Source organism: Triticum urartu, chromosome 1, assembly GCF_003073215.2.
Source record: "Triticum urartu cultivar G1812 chromosome 1, Tu2.1, whole genome shotgun sequence".
Lineage (NCBI taxonomy): Eukaryota > Viridiplantae > Streptophyta > Magnoliopsida > Poales > Poaceae > Triticum > Triticum urartu.
Genome location: NC_053022.1, coordinates 132,844,501 through 132,860,123, shown reverse-complemented (window position 1 = coordinate 132,860,123; position 15,623 = coordinate 132,844,501). Strand labels below are relative to the sequence as shown.

The window sequence follows — 15,623 nt, the reverse complement described above, 5'->3', positions numbered from 1 at the left end:
TTGTTGGTGTTGGCCACGACAAGATCGGAGTGAGAGGAGGAATAATAGGGCGACGCTGGGAAGAAATGGATGGTTTGCATCAGCTGCAGGGCCAAGCCGTCCTCCTCCATGGCCACCTAGCCAGATCCAGCCATCACCATCTCTCTGTGTGTGTGTGCTTAGATGGAGGCGAGTACGAGGCGTGCCACCCCTACTCGGGCCAGTGAGGTGGGGTTCTATGAGGCTAGAGGAGTTGCTGCTCCTTGCTCGGGCAGCGGAGGTGCATCGAACGCGGGGGCGGCGGCGACGACAGCGCTACAGGTTTGGGAACCTAGAGGCTAGAGGTGAAGTAAGCGCAAGGGGGCTCAGACGCCTTGGAGTGGGTGAATTAATTTTCCTGTTTTTCTCTTATCTCCAATGAACGAACAGGAGAAGCCACCAACCCACGTGCTCCCTTGATCCGTCATTTTTCTTTGAGCCAATCGATCAATCTGACGTGGCATGCCTCAGTGATCTCCCATTGCGCGACGCTTATTGTGTTGGATAAGTAGGTGGAGCCTGGTACAAACATGCGTGCTAATTGTGTAGCTCCATATCACACATGTCACCATCATTCCTCTACACAGTATGTTACAACAACGATTATTAACGGTTCCCCATGGACGTGGCCAATGGTCGGCTCTATGTTATTCCCCTATCAATTGCTCCAGGTAGGAAGGGAGGATATTACCGTCACCTCTTTACCTTTGCATGCCACCATCACAATGATAGTAACATCCTTCATGACCATAAAGGCTAAATGTCAAGGTTGACCTTACACAAAATTCATGAAGAACATTAACTCAAACAAGCAAATGATGATTCTCTATCCTATCAGTGTTCAACACCAAAACATACTAGGGTTCCTCCACATCCTTGAGAAGTAGGGGTATTATTACTCGGACATAAAGATAGTAAACATCACAAGGATAATCATGGCAAACATGGATGAACAATCAAAGTAATACATGTAGGTTTCCACCTAGGTTTTGGTATTGCAAAGATATGAATAGGGTATGATGATGATGATGATGATGATGGTTGATGTCGGAGTCTCCTTGGTCAAGATGATGGCGTGGCAGAGCCCTTCCATCAATTCCCCCTCCGGGCCCATTCTGGAGGCTAGGATTCTTGGTTCTGTTGGAGTTATTGGGCTCTCTGTATCTCTAATTCATGATATGAAGCCATCAGGGTGAAATAGTTGACCAAAGGGAGGTGGCGCTACATGGTACAAGCCTTGTACAAGCGGGCGCGCTAGTACAAGGCGATGTCTTCTCTCCTGGAGACTGTTACGACTGGGATTTACTCTGTTTGATCGCTTATTTTTATGGCAAGCTTCCACCACGTGAATAAACATGATGCTCACCTACATACTCGCATTCTCCTCTTTAGTGCTCTAGATCCCTGGTACGTCCATTTTGCATCATGCTTTTATATCGATATTTATTGCATTATGGGTTGTTATTACACATTATGTCACAATACTTATGCCTATTCTCTCTTATTTTACAAGGTTTGCGCGAAGAGGGAGAATGTCGGCAGCTGGAATTCTGGGCTGGAAAAGGAGCAGATATTAGAGACCTATTATGCACAACTCCAAAAGTCTTGAAACTCCACGGAAGTCAGTTTTGGATTATATAAAAAATATTGGGCAAATAAAGCACCGGAGGGGGTCCACCCACCATCCACGAGGGTGGGGGCGCGCCCTACCCCCCTGGGCGCGCCCCCTGTCTCATGGGCCCCCTGGCAGGCCTCCGGTGCCCATCTTTGGCTATATGGAGTCTTTCGTCCTGGAAAAAATCATAAGCAAGATTTCGGGATGAAACACCGCCGCCACGAGGCGGGACCAATCTAGGGCTCCGGCGGAGCTATTCTGCCGGGAAAACATCCCTCCGGGAGGGGGAAATCACCACCATCGTCATCACCATCGATCCTCTCATCGGGAGGGGGTCAATCTCAATCAACATCTTCACCAGCACCATCTCATCTCAAACCTAGTTCATCTCTTGTATCCAATCTTTGTCCCGAAACCTCACATTGGTACCTGTGGGTTGCTAGTAGTGTTGATAACTCCTTGTAGTTGATGCTAGTTGGTTTACTTGGTGGAAGATCATATGTTCAGATCCTTTATGCATATTAATACCCCTCTGATTATGAACATGAATATGATTTGTGAGTAGTTACGTTTGTTCCTGAGGACATGGGAGAAGTCTTGCTATAAGTAGTCATGTGAATTTGGTATTCGTTCGATATTTTGATGAGATGTATGTTGTCTTTCCTCTAGTGGTGTCATGTGAACGTCGACTACATGACACTTCACCATTGTTTGGGCCTAGGGGAAGGCATTGGGAAGTAATAAGTAGATGATGGGTTGCTAGAGTGACAGGAGCTTAAACCCTAGTTTGTGTGTTGCTTCGTAAGGAGCTGATTTGGATCCATATGTTTCATGCTATGGTTAGGTTTACCTTAATACTTCTTTTGTAGTTGCGGATACTTGCAAGAGGGGTTAATCATAAGTGGGATGCTTGTCCAAGTAAGGGAAGTACCCAAGCACCGGTCCACCCACATATCAAATTATCAAAGTACCGAACGCGAATCATATGAGCGTGATGAAAAGTAGCTTGACGATAATTCTCATGTGTCCTCGGGAGCGTTTTCCTTTATATAAGACTTTGTCTAGGCTTGTCCTTTGCTACAAAAAGGATTGGGCCATCTTGTTGCACCTTATTTACTTTTATTACTTGTTACCCGTTACCAATCACCTTATCACAAAACTATCTGTTACCGATAATTTCAGTGCTTGTAGAGAATACCTTACTGAAAATTGCTTATCATTTCCTTTTGCTCCTCGTTGGGTTCGACACTCTTACTTATCGAAAGGACTACGATAGATCCCCTATACTTGTGTGTCATCAATCCCCTCCTTTGTTAAGATCCTAATGAAATCAATAAAAAGGGTGCGCGAACACAGTAAAATCTGACAATCCTACAACTACTACATGAGTATTAAAGGTAAAAAGTAAAGCAAATTTAGACTCATCAGTAGGATGCCATCAATGGAAACTTGGGTGGCAGAGTTGTCGAAACGCCTACGCAACCTCGAAGTTGGTGTGTGTGTCGGTGTGTATCGTTGTTGTATCAGATTTTCGGCTAGTTTTCCTTGTTAGCTGGCCAATTCTCTTCTTCTTAATGAAAAGGCAGAGATCATACCAATTGTTTTTTAAAGGCCTTATGGGTTATCCACATTCTAAATCTCTACTTCTAAGTTAAAGCGGCTCTAGCATATGCGCATATCGGTCTGATCGCCATATTATATAAATAAGGCCATCAGTGTGTTGTCTGGGGCTCAAAATATGGGTCTAGCAAAGCCGTGATATTGCCCTTGGACTTCATTATTTTTGGAGCACGCTAAACAAGTGAACATAGCCTCCATATTAATTCGAAGGCTGGGTGAACGCATGCCATATCAAACTGCGTGCGCAGGAGGGGAATTTTAATCGTTTGCTTCTCGTCTTCTCCTAAATAGTGGTCTCCACTAGGAAATCGCCCATTAGTAGTGGCCACTGCATCATGCCCATTTCCCTCCTATGCTTTCCCTTTATCCCGCCCTTTCCCGCCAGAGCACGACTATATGAACCGACACTCTCCACCTTGCTGCTACCACACTCAGCCAACATCCTCCTCCTTGTCCACTATCTTCCTCTACACCCACCTCGCTCGAGCCATGTTGCGTTCAGACCCTTCTCGTGGACCCTTTCCAGGTGATAGTAAATAAGGACTCGCTGAACGAAGTTCTAGGGAGAGGGCATGGCATTACTCTGAGGGGGGTCCAAGCTGACGCCCTAAGAGAGGTTGAATCACCCAGCAGGCCAATTCGCCTCCCCGCCACCTGTTGGTACCTCGTTCGCATGACGGAAGCCGACGTGATAGAAGTAGAAGCCGCAATCAAGGAGGGCTACAAGGATACGGTCGTCACTCGCATCAAAGAAGCCCAATGAAACCTCAACTGCGTAAAAGCGCAAACGAAAGCAGTCAAACTCGCCCCCACATGTGAAGTCACTTCCAAACAGAGTAGGAAATCGGTTAAATAAAATCATGTTTTGATTGGTTCTTATGTCAACCTCAATTAGTCATTCTAGCTCAATTCCGATTTGTTGCTCTAGGTCAATTTTGATTTTAGTGTGATGTTCAACGCAATATGCAATTTTTGTGTGTGAAAAACAAATATAGATGCTGACAAGGTGAATCCGTAAAATATGAAGTGGGGAATAAACAGATGTTGATAGGGTGGATCCGTAAGGCTGGTCATAGCAGGAGTAACTTATGTAGTAACATAACACACCCCAAAATAATTCTGCTTATGTGACATGTAGTTAATGAGAAGAGAGATGTTTAGAGTAACATACATCACATAACACTTCCCAAGACAAAATACGTCTACAAGCTAATAAATAGATCCATCTATCACACTACCTCTATGTTACTTCTCACTATGAACTCTATCTTACTTCCCACTATGAGATAGTAACATAGGCTAGTGTCGCCTAAGTTACTCCCCACTATGACTGGTCTAAAGTTAGTGAGAGCCTTTCCGAAATTGCATAGGAGCACTCGGCGACGCTGCCCACCGGAATCTCCTCTACTCATTTGCATCAGGATCCCAACCAAAATATTAGTCAAGATGTATTTCATGATTCAACGATCATGTATATCCCTCCCATATAAATATCAACAGTTGTCCTGACCTGACCAGTGGCAAAGGAGAAGACTCCATTGTCTCCAATGGCCACCTCCGAACCACACATCAAATATTAAATGCAACCGGTTGTTCCTATGGCCTTGATCAAATCTTGCTAGTACTGACCATCTAATATTTTAGTTGGACAAAATTTAAGGTTGGAAAAATTGATTATGTGATTAACTATTTCCTCAAGGTTGTGTTTCTGTCGCATAATTTAGTACGACGAAAGAACTAGTGCTTAATGATGGAGATATGATAATTTGTATTATCAACCATCCGACCCTAATCATGTAATTAAATTATTATATGTATGCTTACTACGACATTTTTGTACTAGCGCCTAGTTTGTCAATATAGTTTTCTCAAAACCATAGTAATATAAAACATTTATATTCAATTGCGTAAACAATGAATACTTCTATTTTTAAAAACCATAATTTTTTTCATCTTTAGTTTAGAAAAAATTGGTCAAGACATCTTTTCTTGAATACTATAAAAAAAAGTATTAGAGATAATATGTTTATAAAACTGTGATATTTGTTGAACCCAAACACCTCAAAGTTTTAAAAACTGTGGTTCATAAGAAAACCATAATATTCTTCAAATCTATACCTGCTATTAAAAAGAGGTGCTATTCTTGATTTCGCCCCGTTTCATTTGGTCCCGTTTCAATTAATTTCACGTAAGCTATTTAGTTTCGTTACTTGCCACCCGTTTTAGCCCAACGGAGGAAGCTCATCTGACGGCGCACTGTGGGTCAGGTCCGAAGAAAAATAAAATTGCCGATGGAAAGATTCAATCTCATAACTTGCATACCGGCCACGCATAGTTTGTCCAACTGACCTAACTAGATATATGAGTGGATTTTTTTTTCTAACCTTTTTGCTAGTATTTCAAAAGAAACTAGCATAAGTCTTTGTAGCGGCATCTTTTATTTTACTTTTTATGTTTTATCTTTCCACTTTAAGTTTTTTTAGGGATACCTTTTCACTGCAAGTTGCCTGGCAAATTTATATTCATTTATTTCAATCAATTCTCATTCATTTATTTCAATCAATTCTTCATTGAAAACTTGCACCACTTTGTCAATCAATGTGTAGTAAGTTAAATACACTGCATTCAGTTCACTAATAAATGAGTATGGACAGCATTTTACTACCTCTCTCTCAGTTTACAGAGCGTGCACGTATCCCTAGGTCGTCAATTTGACCAACTACAAGTCATATATTACAAAAAATATACCAACATAAACTTCGGAGTTTCTACTTTCAAAAGGTATAATTTTTATGTTATATAGTTTATATTAGGATGATAAAATTGACAATCTAGATATACGCGTAGGACTTGTAAACTGAAACGGAGGTAGTACTATTGACATATACACAAACTCGTGTATTATGAAGTCACTGGCAATTCAAGAAAAAGTTACACCAATCCCAAAACTAATGACGAGCGGCTTAGATTCTGGTGGGTGTGGTCCCCGTGTGCTCCTCGTCTGCGTCCGAGCCTTTCCCACTATCTTCGAGCTTAAAAAAAGGTGAATCTGTAAAATATGGAGTTCGAATTGTTGCGACTTCGTATTTGTGCATTCCAACTTGTAATTGCTTATTATGTTGAGCGCTTCGAAATGATTTTGATGCTGCAAATGTTGCTCACCTGCTAGAGTTGCTCTTACACCGGCAGTCTTTTGAGCTTTGTTATTTACCATTAAAATCCTCAAGAGCCGAGATGCCAAAAATAGATTAAACATGCTTTGGAGGGTGTGTCCTGGTGGTGCAGACAGGAGTACAGCAAAACGCAGGAGCATGTTCAGCATGGCTCAAACCCTTGATGGCTATAGAAACTACAGCAAAGATATCGCTGACATCAGGCACCAAAATCTGAAGATGATAACCCTGCATCTGCATCACCCACCACCAAGAAAGCCACAAAGCCAAGTCCAGGGACAGACAGCTACATACACTACCGAACTCTCTCAAAGTTCAAACACATAACACATAACCTTGCTCGCAACCGTGCGTGCCAAGACCCAAAAGCTTGCCGCGCTACCAACACCGTGAAACGCAGTCAATAGCGGAGAAAAAAAACTGCTTGGATCAACAATAAGCCTATGCCGAGTTAGGATCAGGTTCGTCGGTGTCCATCTGCTCGGCTGCAGGCTGCTCCCACGCACCTCCCTCACTGGCCGGCTCACTAGCTTCAGTGGCACCATCTGGCTGCTGCTCTGGTGTTTGAGCCTCTGGTGGTGAAGTTTCGGCCGGGGGTGGTGTCTGTGGCTTCGGTGCTGGCTTTGGCTTTGTCATGATCGATTTGCAAAATCTGTAACAGTAGAAGGTTACAGATAGTTATTCCAGACACTAGACAACATGCCAGATAGTTGTTATGTTAGCAAAACTAACCTGTCAAGTGCTTCCACCTTCTTCTTAATGTCGGAAACAAGGAGAGCAGGGTCAGCATGCTTTGGTAAAGCATCCTGCTGCTGTTTTTTCTCATGCAGCCAAGTCTCCGCTCCAGAGCACTCATTAACAACCTGTATGTAACAGATACAGGTTAGCAATTGTTTGCCAGTGATTTGATATAATAACAACCATAACAGTGACCCACAAAAAAAACCCATAACAGTGAATGGACTGTCCATGATGAGCATTTCTAATCCTCTGATAGGTGAGAGTGTTAATACCTTTTGTTTCTCCGATATGTCGATATGCTCAAACTTTGGGTCACTAGACAATGCAGCCTCCCTGAAACTGCGGATGCAGTACGCTAGTTGCTCAATAGCAGGAGCTCTTTCTTCCCACTCTCTGTAGCGCGCCTCGATAGGGCCACCAACCTGAAGGAAAATAATGTTCAGCCCTCCAGAATCTCAGAATACAGAAGAAGGCTCTATCCATGTTACATGGTAAAGAAGGCATGCCTTTTTAAGTTCTTCCAGTTTTGCAACATAGACTCCCTTGGTCTCATCCTCGCCATCTTCGTACAGCCAATCCTCAACCTCCTGAAGCTTAGCCGTCAAAGTTTCTTTGTCCTCCCATGTAACATAATCAGAGTACTTCTCATAAAGCTGAAAAACAAGAAGAGATAACATCAGGTACAGCACACCGCTGCAGATTAATAGAACCTAACCAAAACATGCAATCCAACATACCTTGTTACGCATGTCATAAACATAGGCCTCCACGGAATTCTTTTTCTCTTTGGTTTCTTCCATAACTCTGTCTTGAAGAGCCATCTCATACTCCTTCTCAACAGCTTTCTCCAACTCAGCAGACCCCATTGCACCATACACCAATTCCGCAACTGGGACATTAGTTTTCTTGACTTTCTTTTTTGATGGCTCAGTCTAAATAAAATAAAATAATTTTATAAATTACATGCCCCACCCAAAAACTGAACAGTGCTTTCCCAAACGTATGCATGAATGAAACTAGAGCACTCACCTGTTCCTAGCAAGAACAAATCATGATTCCTTTGGTGTAAAAACCATATGGAACGTCTAAAAGATACCACTAGTTAACATTCTGAACCAGTATGAGGAGTTTTATTATTGGATAGATTAGAATTGGTGACTACCAAGTGAATGGTGAACCACTGATCCACTGTCAGCTTCACAAAAAAGCTGCAGTGGGAAGTAATTCCCGCTAACATAAGACAAATCCATACACCCTAGTGGTAAGCATAAATTTAAGCCACATAGAGCAATAGCTCTTCTCAACATGCTAAGAGCAAAAGACCATAATAATCCAAAACTTTGTCAATTACCTTGGCATCAGTATCCATAGGAGCAGATTTTTCCTCAGAATCTTGTGCCCCATCTCCAGTAGCACCCTCAGCAGTGTCTGTAGTACCTTTAGGTTCCTGCATATTGACATCAGTGGCATCTGTCTCCATTTTGTTAGCATCCTTTGGCACCTCACTTGTAGCTGAAACTGGAACTTCCACTTCCTCCTCCTCCAGCATCTGTGTAGAAAAGAAAGTGTACTAGCAACATCAGAGAGAAGTTATATGCTTTTCGAGAGAAAGGTGATAGGACATGGCATTGCAAGTTACCGTCGCTGATTCAAGAGAGACTATTCCATGAATGTTGAGACGAACTTTCACTTTCAGCTTTGCCTTCTCACCTTTGCTGGATTGGAAAGGGCCGATCTGCATAGGATTTGGCACAAAAATCAAATCAGCAACCATCAAAAACTGCTAAGTACTGCCGTGTATAGGACATGGTATCTGCATAGGATGGAATAGATTTTAAGGTGGTCTAGCAGTTGAATGTGTATTGAATGACTTCTGAAAAGGTTTATTATGTTACCTACCGTGTATGTGCTAATTTTTTGTGTTACTTGCGAATCTTCCGTTTCGACATTCAGAACATCCACTGCAAATGTATTGGACCTATAGAAGGTCAGAGCTTTGACGCTCGGGATAGGGTTCCCCTTTGGAAATACCACTGTTTGTTGGGGCTCATTGTTCTGGGAATCTGGTTTCCATGATAAAGCAATTGAAAAAGGAAAACCTTCATTAACCTGCAAAATATCAAGCCAATATGATAGTTAGAGGTACATGGTGCATTAAAAATGAATTTCATGTTATAAGTTACAACACATCGCTTTTAGGAAGTCACGGGATATAACACCATGCTCACGCAGATTGTATCTGCCACACCCATATGTGCAGCGAAATTTAACTAAAAACAACAGGACGGTGCCTTAAAAGAACTCAAAGCCATCAAAGAAGTTATTCAAAACTTGCAACATTCATATAAAATAAGGCTAATTTTGTTTAACTGTTGCAGATCCGTATTAGAAAGTTCATGTAAAGCTAGCATCTGTCACACCAATGAAGCCATCTTAAAGCCATATTTATTTATAAATTGCAAAATGCAGTCTAACACTTAGGTGCTAGGTGGAAGGCAGACTCGGTTTGGGCCTAGAAGATCCTACAAGTGAACATTATTCTGCTTAAACTGCAATATATCAACATAACAGTTTCTGCTACACAGGTGTCAAGTGAAAACAATAGGAGATGAAGATATCGAAGGTTGAAGACACCTACATAATAATAAATTGAAGAAAGCAAATGAAAGCTGTTCTAAGGCCTCCTTTGGTTTGGAGGAATTTCATAGAAATTTTAGAGGATAGGATTCTTATAGGATTTTTCCTTTAGAGCCCTTTGGTTCATAGGAATAGATTCCTATTCCTACATAGGATTGGTTCCTATCCTCCACATTTCATAGGAAAATAAAAATGAGCCTAGACTCAATGGAAAAAATCCTTTGGTGTCAACCAAATGACATCTCGTTTCCTATTCCTACTCATAGGATTTGAGATACATGCCATCTCATTTCCTACAAAATTCCTATTCCTATGATAATCCTATCCTATGAACCAAAAGAGGCCTAAATTTCTGAAGAACATCATCAACTTAAAGAACGAACTATCTGTAGGTTATAATAATGATGAAAATGCTAGACTGGGAATAAAAAAAGAAACAGATGACCAGAGGCCAAACATAAGAAGACAAGTTTGTACCTGGAACTCCCGCACTTTGAACGTGGGACTAAGTATAGCACACTGAAGAGCGCATCCCCGGGCAACACATTCACTTGCATTCATAGTTCTCCGAGGTTCCTTTCCAAAGAATTCAGTGATAATCCTAATTATAGCAGGGACACGAGAACCTGATCCAACAACCTCAACAAAGTGCACACTTTCAGTTGTCAAGCCAGCTTCGGCCAAGGCCTTCTCCAGTGGCCCTTTCACACGTTCTAGTACTGGGGCACTGATTTGTTCAAATTCATCCCTCTTGATGAAGCCTCGCACATCCTTCTCATCCATCAAGCACTCAATATTCATCGGTGCCTCCGGATTGGCGCTCAGCATCTTCTTGAGCTTCTCACAGGCCACACGCAACCTAATGCACGCGCGGGCATTCTGGTAGACATCAATCTTATACTCCTCTTTAAATTTTGCCGCAAAGTGCTTAAACAGGGCTTCATCAAAGTCTCTTCCGCCAAGAGACCGGTCATATGCGTGGGACAGCATCTTCAGCTGCCCCTTCTTGTACCCGACAATGCTTACCTGCATGCTGGCATGCCCGACATCAACAAATGCGACGTTCAGCTGATCATTCTCAGGGAGATCGGTCTTATAGATGCCATATGCCAATGCAGTAGCAGTGGTCTCATGGAACAGACGCAACGGCCGGAGACCAGCGATAGTGGCAGCATCAAGAACAGACCTACGCTGCAGGTCAGTGAAATACACCGGTATACCAATGCAGCAATCAACAACAGCGGACTTCAGGTTATCCTCAGCAATGGCCTTCAGATTAGACAGCACCATGGCAAGCAGCTGCGTGGGGGTGAAAGCATGCTCCTCCCCCAGATACCGGGCGTGCACGAGTGGGAACCCGTCAGGGCCCTCCGAGACACGGAAAGGGAATGACTGCAGATCGCGCTGCAGTTCAGGATCAGCAAACTTGCGGCCCAGCAAGCGCTTGATCTGTGAGATGGAGTTCTTTGGGTTCATGGTGGAGTTGGCAGCGCCTGCAGTGCCGATGAAGCGCTGCTTGTCACCAAAGCAGACGATGGCAGGGGTCTCCCGTTTGGATTCCTCATTGAGAACCACGTCGATGCCACGCTGCCGTGCCACCCCCACAATGCAGCTCTCGTTGCCCAAATCAAACCCAACCACGCTCATCTTCGACGCGCCCTTTGCAGCTCCCGGCTACCGCTGGGTCACACGATCAGATCGCAGCCTACACCTGCACAGGGCGAGATCCACCGGTCAAATACCTTGATAAATCTCGGCATATAAACCTCAAATCTACAGACTCCATGCGCCAAACCGCGAGAACACGTCAAATTTGATCCGAAACGACGCAAACTCCGATCTAAACCCTCAAAGGCATAACCCTACGGCCCTAAAACCGCGGCACAAACATCACGAACTGATTGATCTGCTAATAAAGGTGAAGCGCACCTCTCACCTTCGAACAAAATCACAGAATGTTGAAAAGGAGACGTGCTACGGGAACGCGGAGATCGATATCGACGACGACGAGGCGGCCTCGGTGGCGGCGAGAAATCGCGGAAGGGAAGCGTCGGAGGTCGGATTGGATCGTACCGGCGGTGTGCGAAGTCGTGGGTGCTCCTTGAAATTTCGCTTCCGGCAGACGAAGCGAAGACAGGGCAGCTCTTTTCCCTTGGCGAACACGAGGCGCCGAGGCGGTGGTATATGCGGCGCCGTAGTGGTGGTGCCGCTGTGGTCGCGGGTGTTCTTCTTCCTTTGAGAGTGCTCCTGAATGTTCTGGAAGGTGGAAACTGGAAACCCTTACAGTTGGACGATCATGGGCCGCTACTCTCATGGGCCGCGTGAACGGGCACCGGACCGCGTAGTAGATGCGAGAAGCTTTGGGACCTCAGTGTATTTTACTCTTGCAAAAAAATGACGAGATCACTAATTAGATTAAGGTGCCTCAAAAAATAATTATTAATTAAGTTATTAAAAAATAATTATATTAAGGGGTACTACCTTCGTCTGGATTTATTAGTCCTCATTGTATTTTAGGTGAAAGTTTGACCACATATTTGACTAGCAAAATGTTAATGCGTGTCATGAAAAATTATATTTTTGGACTCCTATTTTAAAATAGTTTCCAATGATATTATTTTTACTATGTAGTATAACTTATACTATATTAGTTAAAATTATGTTCAAAATATGACCCAAAATACGAGAGGATTAGTAAATCAGGATGGAGGTAGTACCCTACAAACGTCATCCTCATTTTCTCTTGTGCTGACAAGCAGCGCACAGCGTCGAGGTTTTTCTTCTTTTTTTAGACTCGTTTTTTCAAATTGTTTTATCTCCTGAATTGGGTGTCCAAAACCATTTTCACCATTGGATTTTTCACGTCAAGGTCTTCAAAACTAGATTCATGTTAATAAGTTTCAACAAACCTTTTTTTCATCAAAAACCAAACAAAAGGGCATTTAAAAAAACCTAAAAATACAAAACTGAAAGAAAGAAAGAAAAAAACCCAGAAAAATAAGACTGAAAATTGGGGAAAACAGACATAGAGTTGTCCTCTTTCATTTTTTGGGAAGCAGAGGCTGTGATTTTCTATTTTCAGGAAGCACAACAACACTTCTCGTGGAAGCACATGTTGTGCTTCTCCCTTTTGGGGGGGAGCGTAATTGTGCTTTTCCATTTCGGAAAGCACATTTGTGCTTCTTGCGGGAGCGGAGTTGTGTTTTCTTTATTTTCAGGAAGCACAAGCTGTGTGCCGTGGATATAATAGTGACAATATTACATGAGTGTGTATGTAGAGGCAATCACTACTGGAATCAGAGAATTTGTCATCAACCATCCGTTGTGCAAAAACAGACGGCAAAGCAGCTATTTACCGTAACTTACAGTGTTGGGCAGGTTTGCCATCAGCGGCTGACGGCAAAGACCTTTGTTGGTCTATCAAGCAATGCAGATGGGAATACACACAAGTAATTATACAAGTCCAGACCTCATCGGTGGAGGTGCTCATATGTGGTGCTCTTGCTTTTGGCGTAGGTTACGCTCTGAGAGAGTTCAACCCTCAGCCTGGTGTCCTCCTCCCTGCTTATATAGAGTGAGTTAGGAGGGGTGTCATAACAAGATGGTAATAAATGGCGTTGATGGTCTCGAGCACGACCGATTGTTCATGGTTGTTACTAGTAGTAACTATTGTATTTAACTAGATGATATTGTCGTTGGGTAATGACAACATTGCTGGCATCATGGAGATCTGAAGGAAATATGCCCTAGAGGCAATAATAAAATTATTATTTATTTCCTTATATCATGGTAAATGTTTATTATTCATGCTAGAATTGTATTAACCGGAAACATGATACATGTGTGAATACATAGACAAACAGAGTGTCACTAGTATGCCTCTACTTGACTAGCTTTTTAATCAAAGATGGTTATGTTTCCTAGCCAGAGACAAAGAGTTGTCATTCGATTAACAGGATCACATCATTAGGAGAATGATGTGATTGACTTGACCCATTCCGTTAGCTTAGCACTTGATCGTTTAGTTTGTTGCTATTGCTTTCTTCATGACTTATACATGTTCCTATGACTATGCGATTATGCAACTCCCGTTTACCGGAGGAACACTTTGTGTGCTACCAAATGTCACAACGTAAATGGGTGATTATAAAGGTGCTCTACAGGTGTCTCCGAAGGTACTTGTTGGGTTGGCGTATTTCAAGATTAGGATTTGTCACTCCGATTGTCGGGGAGGTATCCCTGGGCCCTCTCGGTAATGCACATCACTTAAGCCTTGCAAGCATTGCAACTAATGAGTTAGTTGCGGGATGATGTATTACGGAACGAGTAAAGAGACTTGCTGGTAATGAGATTGAACTAGGTATTGAGATACCGACGATCGAATCTCGGGCAAGTAATATACCGATGACAAAGGGAACAACGTATGTTGTTATGCGGTCTGGCTGATAAAGATCTTCGTAGAATATGTGGGAGCCAATATGAGCATCCAGGTTCCGCTATTGGTTATTGACCGGAGACGTGTCTTGGTCATGTCTACATCGTTCTCGAACCCGTAGGGTCCGCACGCTTAATGTTTCGATGACAGTTATATTATGAGTTGATATGTTTTGATGTACCAAAGATTATTCGGAGTCCCGGATGTGCTCACGGACATGACGAGGAGTCTCGAAATGGCCGAGACATGAAGATTGATATATTGGAAGCTTATATTTGGATATCGGAAGTGTTCCAGATGAAATCAGGATTTTACCGGAGTACCGGAGGGGTTACCGGAACCCCACGGGGGTTAATGGGCCATAGTGGGCTTAGTGGAGAAGAGGAGAGGCGGACAGGGCAAGGGCCGTGCGCCCCTCCCCCTAGTCTGAATAGGACAAGGAGAGGGGGGCGCCCCCCCTTCCTTCTTCTCATCCACCTCTTTCCCCCTCTTCTCCTAATCCAACAAGGAAAAGGGAGGGAGTCCTACTCCCGGTGGGAGTAGGACTCCTCCTGGCGCGCCCCTCCTGGCCGGCCGCACCTCCCCCCTTGCTCCTTTATATACGGGGGCAGGGGCACCCTAGAGACACAACAATTGATCTGTTGATCTTTTAGCCGTGTGCGGTGCCCCCCTCCACCATAGTCCACCTCGATAATACTGTAGCGGTGCTTAGGCGAAGCCCTACGTCGGTAGAACATCATCATTGTCACCATGCCGTCGTGCTGACGAAACTCTCCCTCAACACTCGGCTGGATCGGAGTTCGAGGGACATCATCAGGCTGAACGTGTGCTGAACTCGGAGGTGTCGTGTGTTCGGTACTTGATCGGTCGGATCGTGAAGACGTACGACTACATCAACCGCGTTCTGCTAACGCTTCCGCTTTAGGTCTACGAGGGTACGTGGACACACTCTCCCCTCTCGTTGCTATACATCACCATGATCTTGCGTGTGTGTAGGAAATTTTTGAAATTACTACGTTCCCCAACAGTGGCATCCGAGCCTGGTTTTATGCGTAGATGTTATATGCACGAGTAGAACACAAGTGAGTTGTGGGCGATACAAGTCATACTGCTTACCGGCATGTCATACTTTGGTTCGGCGGTATTGTTGGATGAAGCGGCCCGGACCGACATTACGTGTACACTTACGCGAGACTGGTTCTACCGACGTGCTTTGCACATAGGTGGTTGGCGGGTGTCAGTTTCTTCAACTTTAGTTGAACCGAGTGTGGCTACGCCCGATCCTTGAGAAGGTTAAAACATCACTAACTTGACAAACTATCATCGTGGTTTTGATGCGTAGGTAAGAACAGTTCTTGCTAAGCCCAGTAGCAGCCACGTAAAA

At 43.7% G+C, this 15,623-nt stretch overlaps 1 protein-coding gene across 1 annotated transcript; it reads right to left on the bottom strand.

Annotated features, from left to right (window-relative positions):
• Nucleotides 1-6,488: 6,488 nt before the first annotated feature.
• LOC125551671 (heat shock 70 kDa protein 15-like) lies at nt 6,489-12,062 on the bottom strand. The gene is made up of 10 exons (XM_048714950.1): nt 11,878-12,062; nt 10,282-11,515; nt 9,067-9,276; nt 8,807-8,902; nt 8,519-8,716; nt 7,905-8,099; nt 7,674-7,820; nt 7,440-7,589; nt 7,159-7,289; nt 6,489-7,078 (listed from the first exon to the last, which is right to left on the bottom strand). The coding sequence occupies exons 2-10, from the start codon at nt 11,449-11,451 to the stop codon at nt 6,868-6,870; spliced, it is 2,508 nt and encodes an 835-aa protein (XP_048570907.1). The 5' UTR covers nt 11,452-11,515; nt 11,878-12,062; the 3' UTR covers nt 6,489-6,867.
• Nucleotides 12,063-15,623: the final 3,561 nt, after the last annotated feature.